The sequence below is a fragment of the Glycine max genome, chromosome 3 (assembly GCF_000004515.6).
Source record: "Glycine max cultivar Williams 82 chromosome 3, Glycine_max_v4.0, whole genome shotgun sequence".
In the NCBI taxonomy this organism is placed as follows: Eukaryota; Viridiplantae; Streptophyta; class Magnoliopsida; order Fabales; family Fabaceae; genus Glycine; species Glycine max.
The window spans coordinates 6606050-6622834 of record NC_016090.4 but is presented as its reverse complement, the minus strand read 5'-3'; the positions used below and the strand labels follow the sequence as shown (position 1 = coordinate 6622834).

At 37.3% G+C, this 16785-nt stretch overlaps 1 protein-coding gene across 2 annotated transcripts; it reads right to left on the bottom strand.

The window, feature by feature from the left end:
- Positions 1-4709: 4709 nt before the first annotated feature.
- Positions 4710-9068, bottom strand: LOC100784702 (gamma-interferon-inducible lysosomal thiol reductase-like). 2 transcript variants are annotated; one of them, NM_001253046.2, is given in 6 exon segments: positions 4710-5104; positions 5182-5274; positions 5838-5975; positions 6489-6554; positions 8554-8608; positions 8719-8819. In NM_001253046.2, coding segments are annotated over 6 exon segments (555 nt in total). In that variant the 5' UTR covers positions 8727-8819; the 3' UTR covers positions 4710-4909.
- Positions 9069-16785: the final 7717 nt, after the last annotated feature.

Here is a 16785-nt window from a genome sequence, read left to right as displayed (position 1 = left end):
AAGATCAGTGGTGTTGGATGGGGTGGGCCAGGTCTGCATGGCTGAAAGCTTGGAGGGGTCTGGCTCGACCCCCTCGGCGGATATAACGTGGCCCAAGTATTGAAGCTTTAACTTCGCGAAGACGCACTTAGAAGCCCGCAGAAGAAAAGATTCGTGTGTGAGGGTCTGAAAGACAAGTTCCAGATGCTGAAGATGCGCGTCCCACGAGGGGCTATAGACCAGGATGTCATCGAAGAAGACGGCGACGAACTTGCGAAGGAATGGGCGAAGGAGCTCGTTCATGGTAGCCTGGAAAGTCGCTGGAGCGTTGCAGAGACCGAACAGCATGACGCAGTATTCATAATGGCTGGAATGCGTATGAAAAGCGGTCTTGAGGATGTCTTCCTTGGCCATGCGGATTTGATGGAATCCTTGGCGGAGGTCGAGCTTAGAGAATCAAGAGGCGGCACCGAGCTCGTCCAAGAGCTCATCAATGGTGGGCATCGGGAACTTGTGCTTGACGGTGATGGAGTTGAGGGCGCGATAATCAATGCAACAGCGCCAGGTACCGTCCTTCTTTTTGACGAGGAGGACGGGGGAAGAATATGGGCTGTGACTGAGGCGAATGAGGCCGGAGTCGAGCATGGAGCGGACCTGGTTCTCGAGCTCTGTCTTCTGGCTATGGAGGTACCGGTAAGGTTTGACCGTGATGGGCTTGGAGTCCGGCAGTAAATGGATATGGTGGGAGATAGTCCGGGTGGGAGGTAATTGAGTAGGTTCGGCAAAGAGGTGATGGAATTTGGTGAGTAAGGAAGTGAGGTCTGGTGAGGGGGAGGTAGATTCCAGAAGGATGGGGGAAGAGGAGGTAGGGGATGATGTGGTAATGGATGAAGGGGGTGAAAGGGTCAATTGAAAGAGGCCGGAAATGGCGTGGGTCTGGATCATGCGTTTCAATTGATGGGCCGAAGCCGTGGGTGGTGTGGCAGGAACGTCGGCCAATAAACGGACTGGGAGGCCCATGTGGGTGAAGTGCATAGAAAGGGTGGTGTAATCAGTGGTTACCGGGCCCAATTCGCGTAACCACTGGACCCCTAGCACAATATCTGCGCCCTGGAGCTCCAACCCGAGAAGATCTGTGACAAAGGTGTTTCCCTGAATGGAAATGGCGACGCGAGGGTAACGGTGGGTGCACTGAATGATGTCGCCGTCACCCACCATAACGGGGAGTGGGGAAATCGGGACAGCGTGTAAGCCGAGGAACCTAGCCACGCGTAGCTGCACGAAATTGTGCGTGCTACCGCCGTCAACCAAAATGGAGAAACGATGGTGGAGCACAGAGCCGTAGACGCGGAAGGTTTTCGGAGCAGGCATTCCAGCATTGAGGCTCAATTGGAAAGGAGGATCCGATGGGGGTGACTTGGGTCTGGATTTGTGAGAAGAGTCAAGGGACGGCGGAATTTCAACATCGTCTGTAGCGATGAGAAGGTGAATACGGGGCGAACACCGGTGGCCCGTGGTCCATTTATCATCGCAGTAGTAACAAAGACCTTTGTCTCTTTTGAGGTCCATCTCCTCAGGTGAAAGGCGATGCACAGGGAAGCAGTTGGGGGAGGGGTTGTTGGGTTGGGAAGAAGGTACAGAGTGGGAAGGGTTGTGGTGGGGAACCATACCGGCAGAGGTGGAGGAGCAATGACCGCGGCGGTGGTCCGCAAGCTTGTCCTCCTGAAGCTTCGCCAGGGCCATAGCTTGGGGGAGACACATTGGCTGCAGAGCCTGGACCTCACGACGGAGATCCGACAACAAACCAGATATGAAGCAGCTGAGCAAAATTGGAGGGGCCAATCCAACCACTATGTTAGCGAGATGTTCAAAATCGGACAGGTAGTCATTAACGGAGCCGCGTTGATGGAGTTTGAACAGAGCACCGTAAGGATCGTCGTAATAGGAAGGGGCAAAACTCCTTTCCATCGCCTGAAGCATGGACTGCCAGGATGTCAGGAAACCATTCCTAGACATCCACTGAAACCAGCACAGCGCCGGACCCTCCATGTAGAAGGAGGCCACGGTGAGTCGCTCGGCGTCGGGCCCTCCATGTAGAAGGAGGCCACGGTGAGACGCTCCGCATCGGGGATTCCCTGGTAGTCAAAGAACTGTTGGATTTTAAAAATCCAACCGAGGGGGTGCTGTCCGTCGAACCGGGGCACCTCAAGCTTCATATGAGGACGAGGGTTGTGGAACGGAGGTGGGGAGGGAGGAGGTTTGGGGGAGGGTGGATTTGCAGTGAGGCTGGCAAGGCTATCAATGACGGAGTCGAGTTTGCTATGGAGGTCGGCGTTAGCCTGAGCAAGTGTCTGGTGGTTTTGTGCGAGAGAAGCTTGGTGCTGGGTGAGTTTGTTCACGGCATCCTCGAGCCGTTCAAGGGAAGTTTGGCGGGTTGTGTGCTCAAGCATGGGTTCGAATGGCAGGTCGAACCAATTTGCTATGAATCAGAAAACTAAGCTATGCTAACTATGAATAACAGGTAATTGTAATTGATTTTATCCTCCCTGATTTTATTTATCTTCCATATATTTATAACAAACGAGTATTATCACGTGCTTAAATTGGATCAGCTATCCTAACAACCTTCAAGTAGTAACAGAATTGGTTAATAGAAACAAATAACAAACATATACTTTTCTGTTAATATTCTATTATTATATGTAACGTGCTGGTACTCTGTGAGTTCTCTTGGGCCTACTCTGGGCCGTGTTGCTATCATAAAGCGTCAAGGGTTTTGGGCATGCTAAATGATGTCATTGAACCGGTGACTTGTTATGTGACAAATACAGGTAATTGAGTTTTGTTAGGTTTGACAGTGAATTTGGAATTGTCCCATTAAATCCACAATAAGAGAAATCCAAATCAGATAAGTGTCTCAATTTACCAACAGAACGTGGAAATGCTAAAGACGTGGGAAGTAACATGTCCCTCCTCATCACAGGATACTCCCTCCCAAATGCAACAATCATCACTTGCATTCCAGGATTGCAGAGAGATGTTACTTCCTACGAAAGTGAGGTTGTTCTTAAATTGGAGCAGCAAAGACTTCTGATCATCAAGACATTACCCAGAAACCACAAGCAAGTGGTTACAAAGGCACAACCAATACAATGGCATCACCACAAGAGTTGAAACAAGCTGAATTTTCATCCTAGATGATTTGTATGCGTGACAACTGTGATTACAAGTTTAATTATTCTTTTCAAAAACTGAAATAAAAATGGTAGCTCAAGAAACGTAAAATTAAAAACTCACGACTTTTACGGAAAAGTCTTCACTCAAAGCTGGTTGCTTTCACCACATTGGCACTCGGCAGCAGCTGGAGGAATGTCCAAGTTTCACTTCTGACGAATCTAAATTGGACTATTAACAGTTGGAATGGGATAGATAAATATAAAGAAACGGAAAGAGAGAGAGTGAATGTAAACAATAGGCTCTTGCATCATAATGCATCATAATGGTATAATGTTTTAAAAAAATTACCATTTTAAAAAAGTTATAAAAATGAATAAATCTTGCTTTGAGTATGATTTCACTATGAAAAAATTATGTTTCAAAAAATACGATTTTGTTTTTCAAAAATTTGTTACATTGAAATTATATATGTATTTATTATTAAAAGTTGAAATCTTAAGTTAAAATACAATCTCAACATGTTTTTTAAATTATTTTAGAAATTATATTTTAACATACAATTTTAGTTCTTAGAGAATTTTTTTAAAATAAATGAAAAGTGAAATCATACTTTGAGATATGATTTCTTTGTGTATATCAAAGTACGATTTATAATTTACTCATTTTTATAATTTTTTTTAAATATCCATTATAATATTTTTTTAAAAATCGATCTATCCATTTTCATAATTATCCCTAAACAATACGAAGGTTGTAATCTTTGCACTTTTGACAAGTATTCCTATGCTTTTTCCAAGAGTAATTCACACGTCCAAATGAAAAATTAAGAGGGGACAGCTAGTGAGTGGAAAATAAATTAAAAATTTTGCCGTGGGAATGGGATAGAAAAGACCTCACAAGTCGTTTGACTAATGAATATGGATCTCTTAAGATAAATGTTAATGTAATTGTGTCTTTTGGTTATTAGTTAAGAAATTTAAAAAAATTTATTGAGATGCACAAAGTTGTATTGTCGATGATTTTTTATACATTTTCTTATTATCTTCATAATAATTTTTTAAAAAAATTTCTTAACCAAATATCCTAAAGATAATAATGCAAGACTCTTCTTTTAATCTTCACCTATTGCCCTCGATCTTTACAGGTTACAAAAAGGACTCTTGCTCTCCTTACAAAGAAATTAAGCCAGACATTGTGAATACTTTTCCAAAATCAGATTTATAGATTTTTCATTTTGGGAAAGGGATAGAAAAGACCTCACAAGTCTTAGAATTTATTAAGGCTGATTGTTTTGTAGGTTCAGAGACTTCTCAGAGACTATTGCCCTCCTTATCCTTACAAGTTCCGGAATCTTCAAAGACGTGCCCTTTGACTGGTTATGTGATTTCCACAGCATATGAGAAATAAAAATGATGATATGATAAGAGATTAAGAGTCTGTGTGAGATGGATGCAGCAAAGCTAGCTAGATAGAAAGGGGAGAAACAAAAATGGTAATTGGTAAAGCATCATTTTAATTTTTAAAAGTGGTTAGCGCAATTATATTAGTTCACATTTCCCACAATAACAATAATTTTCTTTTGTCCCATATGTGTGTATTAAGAGAGAGAATTAAAATGGAAGAATAAATTACACGTCCAAAGTCTAAACCAAGTCATGAGCATCTGAAGTTATAGACTAGTCAAGAGGTTTAGCTTGTTTTTCCAAAGTGGAAGTTTTTATACAACCACATGAAGTATATTCCAACTTCATTTTCACGGGGATTTATTACTTAATCTAGTGACTAGTGGAAAGCTAAGATTTCTAGCTTCATCAACATAGCAAACAGGTTGAAAGGAATTGACTTTTTCATTTGAGTCATAAGTTTTTGTTGAGAGTGATCTACAAGCATTTGGTATCACATTGCCTTTGTAAGCCCTACAAATATAGGTTACAAAATTTTGGTAGTCCTGCAACCAAAGGAAAAGGAAAAAGAGGTTAGCCACAATTCACTTGGGTTGAAGAATCTTTCACATCAATCACAAACCTCTTGGAGTGCTTGGTTGTTTACAACCACCCATGGAACAAATCTATGAGGAGGATTAAGCTGAGCAGTTTCCTTTGCATATTTTTGGTCAATCTGTTTGTAAGACATAAAAAGAGTTAACATATAATTTGGTCCCTAAAATTTACATTCTCGGTTGTTTTAGTCCATGAATGTTTTTGTTTATAGAAATTAGTCTTTTGAAGATGCAATTGCTTACAAATTAAGAGTGATTTATATGCACTGTGAATGCAAAAAGAGAAATATAGCAATATTTAACAGGAATTAACTCTGTTACTACAAATTAATAGAATGATGTGATAAAGTAATCAATTTTTGTTGAATGTCTGTGTAAAAATGCTTCACGCCAATAATATATATAAAGTAAACTCTTTAAAATTTACAACTTTGGTTGGATAAAGTCGTTAGTAAATCCACACTTCTAGAAATAATTTGTATAAAACGTGCACTTTCAATCAAGAACCAGATAAACACAAATTTTATTTTTAATTAGTAACTAAATTCTATATGGATCATATTAAAATTAGCCTCAAAGTGCCTAAGCAAGAAAAGAAAATGGTAAAAGGCCATTGGTGTGTATATAGATGTTGATAGAATTATAGAAATTAAGAAGTAATAACAAGATAAAGTGAACTAACAGCTTTTCCATTTCCACTTGTGTAACAATCAATAGGTGATGTTCCCAACCCAGTCATTTGGAAGCAGTTAACCCATTGGTTGTGTCTCCCCTCTAAGGTGAGATTCTCCAAGCACCGTACATATCTGAAATGTTGTACCTGCATCGAGATTGTATATTAATGCATTAGACTTGAATTTGCATATAGAGCATGCATCTATTTTTTGTATTCAGTTGAAAAGGAAAATGTTGAGCATTATGTCCTTCACACTATGGCTAGCAGTGACTAATTAACATGTCCTAGAACAATGATATCCTTCCTTTTGTCTATTGAATCCATGACATTAATACAAAATATCTATCAGTGACGTGATAACTAATTCCAGCCAAAAAATTTGGTTAATCATCTTAGTAGAATCTTTCTTTCAATCTACATTTTATTTATCCTCAAGATTTAAATTTATGGTCTTACTTAAAAAATTCAACCAAAGTATCATTCGAATTAATGACTTGTTAGTTTGACAACCATAAATTTAAATGCACAATTAGCTAGCTGTTAAAATTAAACTATTAAGAAATATCCAGATTGTCTGTGTATTAATAATCAAAAGATTTGCTTCGTAGAACAACAGTAAGTACTAAGAAAATTAAAATTGTAATGTAGGAAGTCTACCACGTCTGGATAGATTGTAATAGCGCAGGCCTCGATCGTGTTTAGAAAGCATTCATCATCTCCATGCTGCAATAATAAAAAGACAAAAATTAAGAGCATACACATTATGCATATTTCATATTGGTACTAAAGAACAAGATTTTGTCCATTTTTTTTTTTACTTTGTATGCAAGGATTTGCCCATTGGGGAAAGAGAATTCTACATTTTTTTTAATAAAACATAAAATAAAATAGAGGGGAAAGTTAAATTAAAAAAATGCAAATATGTAGTTCAGGAACACTCATATATGAAATCGAGAGAGTGAATGAAATCGCATGCAATTGAAGGGAGCTAAATAAAAGTAGAGACCAAAAGAATTTCTCATCTTGTATATTGTTATAAAATATATATTTTAGATTGAGTTTAATGGTTATACATATTACATTAATCATATGATAGTTTGTGATGGAATATAAAACTATTTTATTTATTTATTCACTATTCTGTATATTATAAATTATTGAAAAAAAAACCAAATAAACAAAATGATAAGCAAGTCCAAATTGATTAAGCCCAAGGGCCTTGAATAAAATTTGTATGACTAATGGACATTTGAATCCTGCACCTCCCACTTTGAATATTGTACCTCCAAAGGAAGCGGAATGGATAAAAATGTCCCATCCTTTTTCTCTTGTCTTCTTTCTCGTAACGCGTATGGACCCTCCACCCCACACTACATCACCCTCTCACCCTCTGCGCCGTCACCCTCTACCCTCCTCCAACAACCTCTAGTAACACGATCACATACCATCACATTGCACACCTCCATCATGTCACATCTAGAAAGATAATTGTAAATCTGAAACTTCTTGTGCCGGCGGCTATTTCATAAAAGTTTTTTTTTCTATTCTGAAATAGATATTCTAGAATTCATATACACTTTTGAACAATTATTCTGAAATATTAAAAAATTATTTTTAAAAAAACAGATTTTTTTTATTCCGAAATACATATACATTTTCAAGACAACTATTTCGGAATAGGAAAAGTTTTATTTTAAAATAGTTATTCTAAAATAACTTTGTATCACCCTATTTTTGAAAGTTAATTTTTATTTTTTGGAATAATTTTAAAATACTTATTTCTATTCTAAAACAATCATTCTAACATAAAAGTTCCTCATAAAAGAGTTATATTTGTCGACACACAAAATAGGAGATACATAATACAAGTTGAAAGGTGTAGGATCCAAATCCCCTAACAGTGAAGATATTGTAGTTGCATAACTTAAGTTTGTCTAGCCCTAAGAAAAAAGTAAATAACAGAGATATCATAAAAGAGACCCATATTTTTTGGTAAAAAAAAGCAGTTGCACATCACAACTTTTTTCCTCAGAACCTTAAATATTGATTAATTTGATGGGTGTTGTTGAAGAATTCAATTCTGACAACGGATCAATTAGACATCTACAGGGACAAGAATTTATTAGGGTGACAGCACCCTTAAATGGGCATGTGTTACTTACTGATCCCAGAAAATGACCCATAACTGTTACAAGTTTATTTTAACATTATTACTTCTAGTTCTGGTTTCAGGTTTGTCCTGGAACCCATTTTATTTATGAATAAAGAAGCTCTTACGGAAAGAGTTTAAATGAATAGTTCACAGTTAAAAGACTAGTTCCTCTCCAAAAAGAAAGAAAAAAAGTTAAAAGACTAGTAAAAATCAATACAAGCACATTGAAGTAAGATCAAATAGGGATTCCATGTAGTAGAAAGAACTAGAATTTCTTATAATACGTCGAACCAATATTTAAATTTATACATACAGATGTGTCCATATTTAATACATGTCTTAAACATAATTGGCTCTAAAAAATATATTTGTAAGAGAGAAAAAACCTGTTGTAAAGTAACAGTAAATTAAGAATAAAATTTGGCTACAACTCCTTAGGTAATATTCTATCAAAATTAGAGTTTCTATTTAATAATCCACGTCATAAAAGTTTACATTAATAGTAATTGTAAATCATCAAAATACAAACTTTGAGAAATAACAACAAAACACATGAAGATGAGACCTTACCTGACAAACAACAGTTCCATCAGGTGCAATCCAAGCATTGCCCCAAGGGACCAATCTGAGGTTAACAATGGAGATGAGACCCGTTTGGAAGAGCCTCACAAGATGGTTCACTATGAAATCAGCACAATAGGGACATAAACTTTCATAATAGAGTGACACGGTTACCTTTTCATTTGGAGCACCTGAAGAAGAAGGTGCCACCAAGAGCAAGAGCAAGAGCAAGAGTGGAAGGAGAAGGAAGCAACAGAAGAAGAATGAACGAGGAGGAAAAGAATGAAGAAAAGGAGGCATTTTCATCTTTGTGCTTTGGAAATGGTAGAGAAGAATCAAAGAGTTTGATTACTAGTTGTGTGATTCATAGGCTGTTGAAGGAAGGTATCTTCTTCCCTCTCATTGTCTCAACTTGCTCCTGCAAAGTGCCAATGTCACTTTTGATCTTTTGAAGTGAAAATTGTGAAACAATTCTCATTTTACATTCTAATTTTACTACTTTTATCACATGACATTTCTATATTGTTACTTTATAGTTATTTCTATTTTACTTTTTTTCCCCTTTTTATCTTGTCTTTTTGTCTTGCCCCTTTCCAACTCACAAAATGTAGATCTCATGCATGAATGTGATAATTCATTTTTCATTATTAAATGCTTAGAGCAATACATCAACAATGGTCAAATCAATAATAAAAAAAAAACAGTTACAAATTTATTTTTATATACATTAAACATTTTTTATAAATCAAAAGGAGCAGTGCTATATAGCACGAGAGATTTAATTTAACACACGAAATGTACCTACCAACTCTAAAATGGATGGTTGTTATTTTTTTAAGTAATTATTAATTAGTAATTAAAAAAACTAAAAAATAATTTCTGTAATGAAATACACGTTCGTGCTAACTGCACGAAAACAGTTTTCGTGCAAATTAGCATTTCCGATAACTTAATTGGGAGGGTTGACAGATTAAGTTTTATTTATTTATTTTAATTTACAAGACTTAATTAAAGCAAATATTTTATATAAAAACATGATTATTGTTGTACTCAAATTAATGTAGGTACAAAAATTTAATTATTCTGCTCAAAGATTATTAAAGAACATTTAAAATAAATTTATATTCTAATAATTAACTCATTTCCATCAATCTCTTTCATGAACTTTTGCAACTGGATATATTTATCACTTTTTCATTCTTTCTTCCTTGCTTTCACTTTTGCAGTTGTTTGTCTTTTACATTTTCTTTTTCTATTCTTTGTTGGCGTGCATCAAAGAATTACTTTTCTTGAATTAATTAATTACGATTTTGATATTTTTACCAAAAGAGGTGATGGATTTTTTTTATATTTAGTTTAATTATTTTTAGGTCCTATTTTACTAAATTTTCAATTAGATGTCTAACCTTTTTTTTAAAATTGGTTCCATGAACTTTTATTTGTTTTTTTCTAGTTGGGTTCTCTCAACTAATTACCATTATGAAAAACTACCCCCAAAAACCTAATTAGAGAGTGAGTTAATTATGAGACATTTATGGATTTAACTTTTATAGGTCAAATTAATCCAAATATTCATTCAAAAATCTCTCACAATTGTTTGATTATGTATAAAAACTCTTATAATTGACTTAATTGTATTTATAACACACTCCAAAAATATCATATCATTGCCTACACCTAATTAAGTGTATGTGTTTAATTTTTTATAATGACGATTAGGCACAAGAACTCAATTGAAAATAAAAATAAAATTAAAAATTTAGGAACCCAATTATAAAATAAGTTGGGAGACCTAGTTGAAAATCTAAGAAAAATATGAAGACTCAAAAAGATTAATTTAACCTTTTTATTTTTTTATGCATTTAAGGTATTTTTTAACAATCAATTGGAGACACATCTGTTTTTGATAAACCGGAGATACATACATTGAGATTATTGAAATTAATTTCATCATTTCTAACAATAAGATGCATGTTCTATATCCATAACTAAAAATCAAAATCGGGTTAATGTTATAAATTAAGAAATTTCATTAAGATAGAGGATGAATGATACCCACCCTTACATCATCTAAAACTATAAGACTGCCAAAAAAAAAACTACATGACAGTCTATCAAATCCCCTAACCAGCATTATCCTCTATTTAAGTAAGGAACCGCCTCTAACATACACATAAGCTAGTATGTATACCCAAAACACCCCTTGTTGTGCACAACTATTAATAGCAACCAAAAACAGAATAGCTAGTCCACGTCCCACCTACCAAAAAAAACTTCCTGCATTTAACAAAATTCAGAACTTCATGTCTTCAAACATAAGCCAGGATTAGACTGCCATAGCTTGAAGGAGTAATTGAAGGGAGATAGATATATTGCCGAACTATCAAATATACCTCCTTTATGAGATTAAGAATATCATAATATATGTGTACTAATTTGGGTAAAATCTACCCAACATGAGTTGTTATTATTATTATTTTACATAAATAAAAATTAATATAATGCCACAAATATCATGAAATTATTTTATCAAATTAATGCATAATGAGTCATACAATTTTGATACACATAGTTTGGTAGTATTAAAGAAAATGATAAAAGAAAAAGAAAAAAGAAATAGGAAAATAGAAAAATATTGAATTCTCTCTTCAACGTAGTTGAACAGGAAAATAGAAAAAGAGAAAATAATTATTTGTGTTAAAATATAAAAATGCATCTAGAATTAAAAGGAGCACATGGCCATATAAAGAAGCTTCGAGAGTATTATGTTTGGAACTGGGAGAAGGGAGAATCTCTCCCCTTTTTACATTAGGGGAGAAAAAGAAATTTTAAGTCCAATTAACAACCTTTTTTTTCTTTGGTTTTTGGTTTTTGCTCGACTACAAACACAGTTTCACTCATTTTCTTTAAAGTTACTTTAAACAAATTCTCACGTGGCAACCAAAGGTTTAGTGCTAAAATTCTGTAAGGTTCTCTACTTCTTTCAAGCAGAATAAATCACCGTACCAAAATACTTACATATATAAAATATATATTAACAAGTTTCAAAAATTAAAAACTAAATAGTCACATCCATCAAAACTATCTTACAAGTTAACACGATAATAGATATAAATCTCAAATTATCTAAACACTAAATCATACCATAAATAAATAACATTCATAATTTCAACAACTCACACACCATCAAGTTCACAAAAGAAAATACAAAATCACCATGTTGTAATTCAAACGCAAACATATGGATTGAAAGATCCAACAATCATAGATAAAGCAAAAAGGAGAAGTAAATAACAAAATCTACTAAGCAATATTAAGAACCCAATCTCTTTTTGGCTCATCTGATAATGCCAAAAATATCTCTCTCCACGTAGCATCTTCTTTCAATAATTTTAGAGCCTTTGTAAAAGAAGCCCCATCAATTAATGCCTTGAAGTCCTTGAAGGATCACTACACAAGTCAATGTGGACTACTTTTCTTGCATATTATTTTCTCCAACTACTTCCCTAATAGTATTAGCAGCTAAAACTGTGACCTGACTTGTACTCATCTTCATAATTTCAAGCTGCTTCTTTTGCATTTCTCCAGAATTTGTCAAAGCATTAGTAAATGTCATTTGAGCATTTTCCTTTGTTTTCCTTTTCTTGCTATCCTTACTCACATTTGCTTTCCTTTTTTATTGATGACTTGATTCCTCCTCATCAAAATCATTGTCTCTTTCATTATCTTCATCTTCATGACTGATTGAAGGGCTTTTAGTAGAAGGATGTTGTGCACCAAAGCAATTGTACGGCAAAAAATTATTCCTAATTTCTGGTAATGCAAACATCCTTTCTTTTTATACTGCTTTGCAAACTTATACTTCTGCAAAAAGAAGTAATTTATTTTGTTACTCTTTTTTTAAAAATAATATGCTAACATACAAAAGTAATTCAATATTAAATTCAAACGTTCCTGACATAGTTTCTTCCACTGATCGTCTGTGCAAATAAGTTGTCCAGTGGATATGTTGTATTCAATATTAAGCCTAATAATTTTATATACTTAAAAGCCAAATAAAGTGAAAGTGTAGGCAAACCCCCAAAAGTAGCTGCAGCCTTAAAACAGTACATAAATGACTTCTACCTGTGAGATGACATTGTAGTCCTGACACAAAGTAGAGAAAATGGCTTCTATGTGTAAGATGTCATAGTAGTACTAACAAAGAACAGGTTCTTGAATGATTAAAAAAATGATATACAACAAAATGCAAACCAAAAGCTTTTAAGCCTAATATTAACTTTATATAATTACCAAGGACAGTACATAGACTATTTCTATTTGTGACTAGTCCTGGTAATGGCTTCTATTTGTGGGATGACATTGTAGTCCTAACATAGAGCAAGGTTCTTGAATGATAAAAAATTCAACACAATACTAGTCAAAATCTTTTAAGACTAATGTTAGACTTCTGGTTTAGAGGACTAAAGCATCCTAAGAAGAAGAAGAGAAATAGGAAAAGCATTGATTCTGACTTATTACATTGTTCTTCTATTTATAATGCTATGAGAGTAACCGAATTTGTCATTTTGTGCTAGCATAATCCTAACGGAATTTGGGATCAAAGACGCTAATGGCAGACAATTAAGGAAGGCGGATACTACTGCCAACTCAGCATATTCCATTCTCAGACAAAATCTCTCAGGTACGTTGGTACTGTAGTGTTCCTCTTGGGCCTGTTTCTTGTTGCTGCTTGCACCCCCTGATTGCTATCATCCCCTTCCGCTTTCGAAAACACCTTATCCTCAAGGTGATAGTCAGAACGCAGCTACTCCCAATCCTCCCAAGAGGTGTCATCAAGAAACAACCCATCCCATTGGACTAGCACTTCCCATTTGGAGGCAGTTGAATCAGAAGAGTGTCGAGTATCCAAAATGGCTAAACTAGCAATAAGGGGCTGATTAGCTACGACGGTAGAGGGTAATGGTAACTGAGGGTCCCCACCCGGAGTGCCATGAAAAGGCTTAAGCAATGAGCAATGAAAAACAGGGTGTATGCATGCTCCTTCCAGTAATAGCAGCTTGTAAGCCATCGGGCCAATACGCTCCACGATTTGGAATGGGCCATAGAACCGCTTAGCCAATTTCGAATATCCGCCTCTCACCCCCGTGACTATGGACTGGCGATAAGGTCGGAGTTTGACCATGACCCAATCCCCTCTGTTAAACATGGCATCCCGGCATTTGGAATCAGCGATCAGCTTCATCTTGTCCTAAGCCTTGAGAAGTTTCTTTCTGAATTCTGTGAAGGTCGGAGTCCTCTGACTGAGCAAATCGTCAACCGCATCTATTTTGGAGGTGCCAACAATATACTCCGGAAAATTGAAAGGCTTCTGACCAAAAGTAATCTCATAGGGAGTGGTGCCGGACTTCGCATTCCAGGACGTATTGTCTTACCATTCAACCCAGGGAAGGAACTTACCCCATGTCGATGGCTTCTTATGAACAAACGCACAAAGACATTGTTCAGGGATGAGATTTAAAACCTCAATTTGTCTATCACTTTGGGGGTCATATGTAGAACTCATCCTCAAGTGAGTACCACTCAAGCGAAATAACTCTTGCCAAAATTGACTAAGGAATAGCGGGTCTCTATCAGACACTAGGCTCCGAGGCATACCATGAAGTTTGTTGATGATATTGAGGAACAAAAGCGCGATCAAAAGGGCGATGTGAGTTATGGGTAACATGCCTAGGTGAAATCCTTTGGAAAAGCAATCCACGACCACAAGAATGGTTGTGTTACCGTGAAATGGTGGCAAGCCAGTGATGAAATCAAGCGAGAGGTCCTTCCATGGACAGTGAAGGACCTGTAATGGGCAGAGCAAGCCAGAAACCTTCTTTGTTTCATATTTGGTGTGTTGGCAATCCACACACGCAGCAACGAAATGTTCCATGTCCTTTCGAAGACCTAGCCAGGAAAAATTTTCAGTCAAGAGTGCCACCGTTTTAGCAACACCCATGTGACTGCTAGAGGGTGTTAAGTGGTACTCAACTAGTAATGTGTGAATGAATTGGAACCCTTAGGGTAACCAAATACGCCCCCCTTTCATGATTAAGTCCTAGGAAACAGAGTTATCAGCATAAGCTTCAGGTTTGGCAAGAATATCACTACGAAGCTGAATGAAAATAGAGTTTCATAAGAGGTGCTTCTTAAGCTCGTCTAAAAATGTTAAGCACGGAACCGCCAAAACCAGGAAGGTGGACGGTGTTGGGTTTGGTGTTCTAGAAAGCGCATCTGCGACTATATTGGTGCTGTCGGAGCGATATTTAATACAATAATCCTAGCCCATTAAGCGGGCCAAGTACATTTATTGCTCTGGGGTCTGTATCACCTGAGTGAGCAATTCCTTAAGGCTACGGTGGTCTGTCAATATAGTGAAGCGGGGCCCAACAAATACTGTCGCCACTTCTTTATGGCGGCGGTTATGGCAAACAATTCACAAACATACGTTGAGGCTCGAAGAAGCATGGAGTTGAATGATTTACTGAAGAAGGCAATGGGGTGCCCATTTTGCAACAGGGTAGCTCCCATTCCAATGTTGGAGGTGTCCGTTTCAACCGTAAAGGGAAGCTCAAAGTCGGGTAGAGACAATACCGAAGTTGAAGTTAACTCCTCCTTCAATTGACAAAAGGCATTGTGGGCTTTAGGGGACCATTGAAACGAGTCAAGTGTTGTTGCCTTAATGAGGGGTGCTACAATCAAAGCATACCCGCGAATGAATCAGCGGTAGAAGCCCGCCAGACCCAAGAAACTGTGGAGGGCTCTGGTTGATTGTGGAATTGGCCAATGCTAAATAGCCTAAATTTTGGAGGACATTGGTTCTACGCCCTTGGACAAAACTATGTGGCACAAATATTCAACCTGAGCTTGGGCAAAGGAGCACTTCACGAATTTGAAAATAAATTTTCCTTCTAAAAGAATCTGGAATGCTTTGTCCGAATGGCTCAAGTGGTCCTCAAAAGTCCGACTATAAATGAGTATATAGTCAAAGAAGACGATGATGAACCTACGGAGGTAAGGTCTGAAAATGGTGTTCATAGTATCCTGGAATAACGAAGGTGCATTGCATAGCCCAAAGGGCATCACTCAAAATTTGAAGTGACCATGGTGAGTGCGAAAAGCTGTCTTGCAGATATCCTTCTGATGGTAGCCTTGAAAGAGGTCCAATTTAGAGAACCAACTTGAGCCACCCAATTCATCCAGGAGTTCGTCAATAGTTGGTATAGGAAAACGATCCTTGATCGTTATGGCATTTAGGGCGCGATAATCCATGTACAAGCACCAAGACCCATCATTCTTCTTCACTAAGAGGACATGGGACGAGAACGGACTGATGTTGGGTCGTATAATTTCTTTTTGGAGCATGGAAGCGACCTGAGCCTCAATTTCCTACTTCTGATAGTGGGGATATCAATATGGTCTAACATTAACAGGTTTAGAATGGGGGTTTAGGTGTATGTGGTGGTCAGTAGGTCGGGAAGGAGGCAATGAGTGAGGTTCGTGGAAAAGTGCACTGAATTTATGGAAGAGGTGTTGAACTTCTAGTGGTAACTGGTGACTGGGAATTTGGTTCGAAGGGAACACGGTAGGGGTTATCGAGATATGGAAGTAAGCACTCGCACCCTGTTTCCGTATTAAACGACGAAGCTGAGGCGGGGTATGGAGATTAGGAGCAAGATCAGTGTCCCCTTGGAACTCGACGAGGTGTCCCTCATGAAAGAATTGCATGCTTAAAGCATTATAGTCTATGAGTATGGGGCCAAGGGTCTTGAGCCATTGAACACCGATGACCACATTGGCACCACAAATGGGCAGTACGTGGAGGTCCACCAGAAATGAAATATTCTAGATGTCAATGGAAACAGCTTCACAGAGATGATGGCATTGGAGGTGTTGGTCGTTACCAACCATGACCCGTAGTGGAGCTACAGTTCAAGTGGCCTAATTGTTGCACCAATGGCTCCTGGATGAAATTATGGGTACTACCCCCATCCACTAAGATCACCACCTGGTGATTGGCAACATGGCCCAACAAACGCAGGGTCTCAGGCGCCAAGTGACCCAAGAGAGAATGGAGACTTATTTAGGCCAAAACCGTGTTATTAATATCAGGTGGGTCGAGTGGTTGGTCCATTTCCATAGGGTCTTCTAGGATTACCTCCTCTTCATCTGCAATGAGGAGAAACACGTGAGAGGCAC

Excerpts from the sequence above, each read along its gene's own strand:
- LOC100784702 (XM_006576159.4), bottom strand. The coding sequence starts at position 8,850 with ATGAAAATGCCTCCTTTTCTTCATTCTTTTCCTCCTCGTTCATTCTTC. Across the intron at positions 6,555-8,553 it reads ATGGAACTGTTGTTTGTCAG|CATGGAGATGATGAATGCTT; the intron begins GTAAGGTCTCAT and ends TTATTATTGCAG. Across the intron at positions 5,275-5,837 it reads CAAGTGGAAATGGAAAAGCT|ATTGACCAAAAATATGCAAA; the intron begins GTTAGTTCACTT and ends TCTTACAAACAG.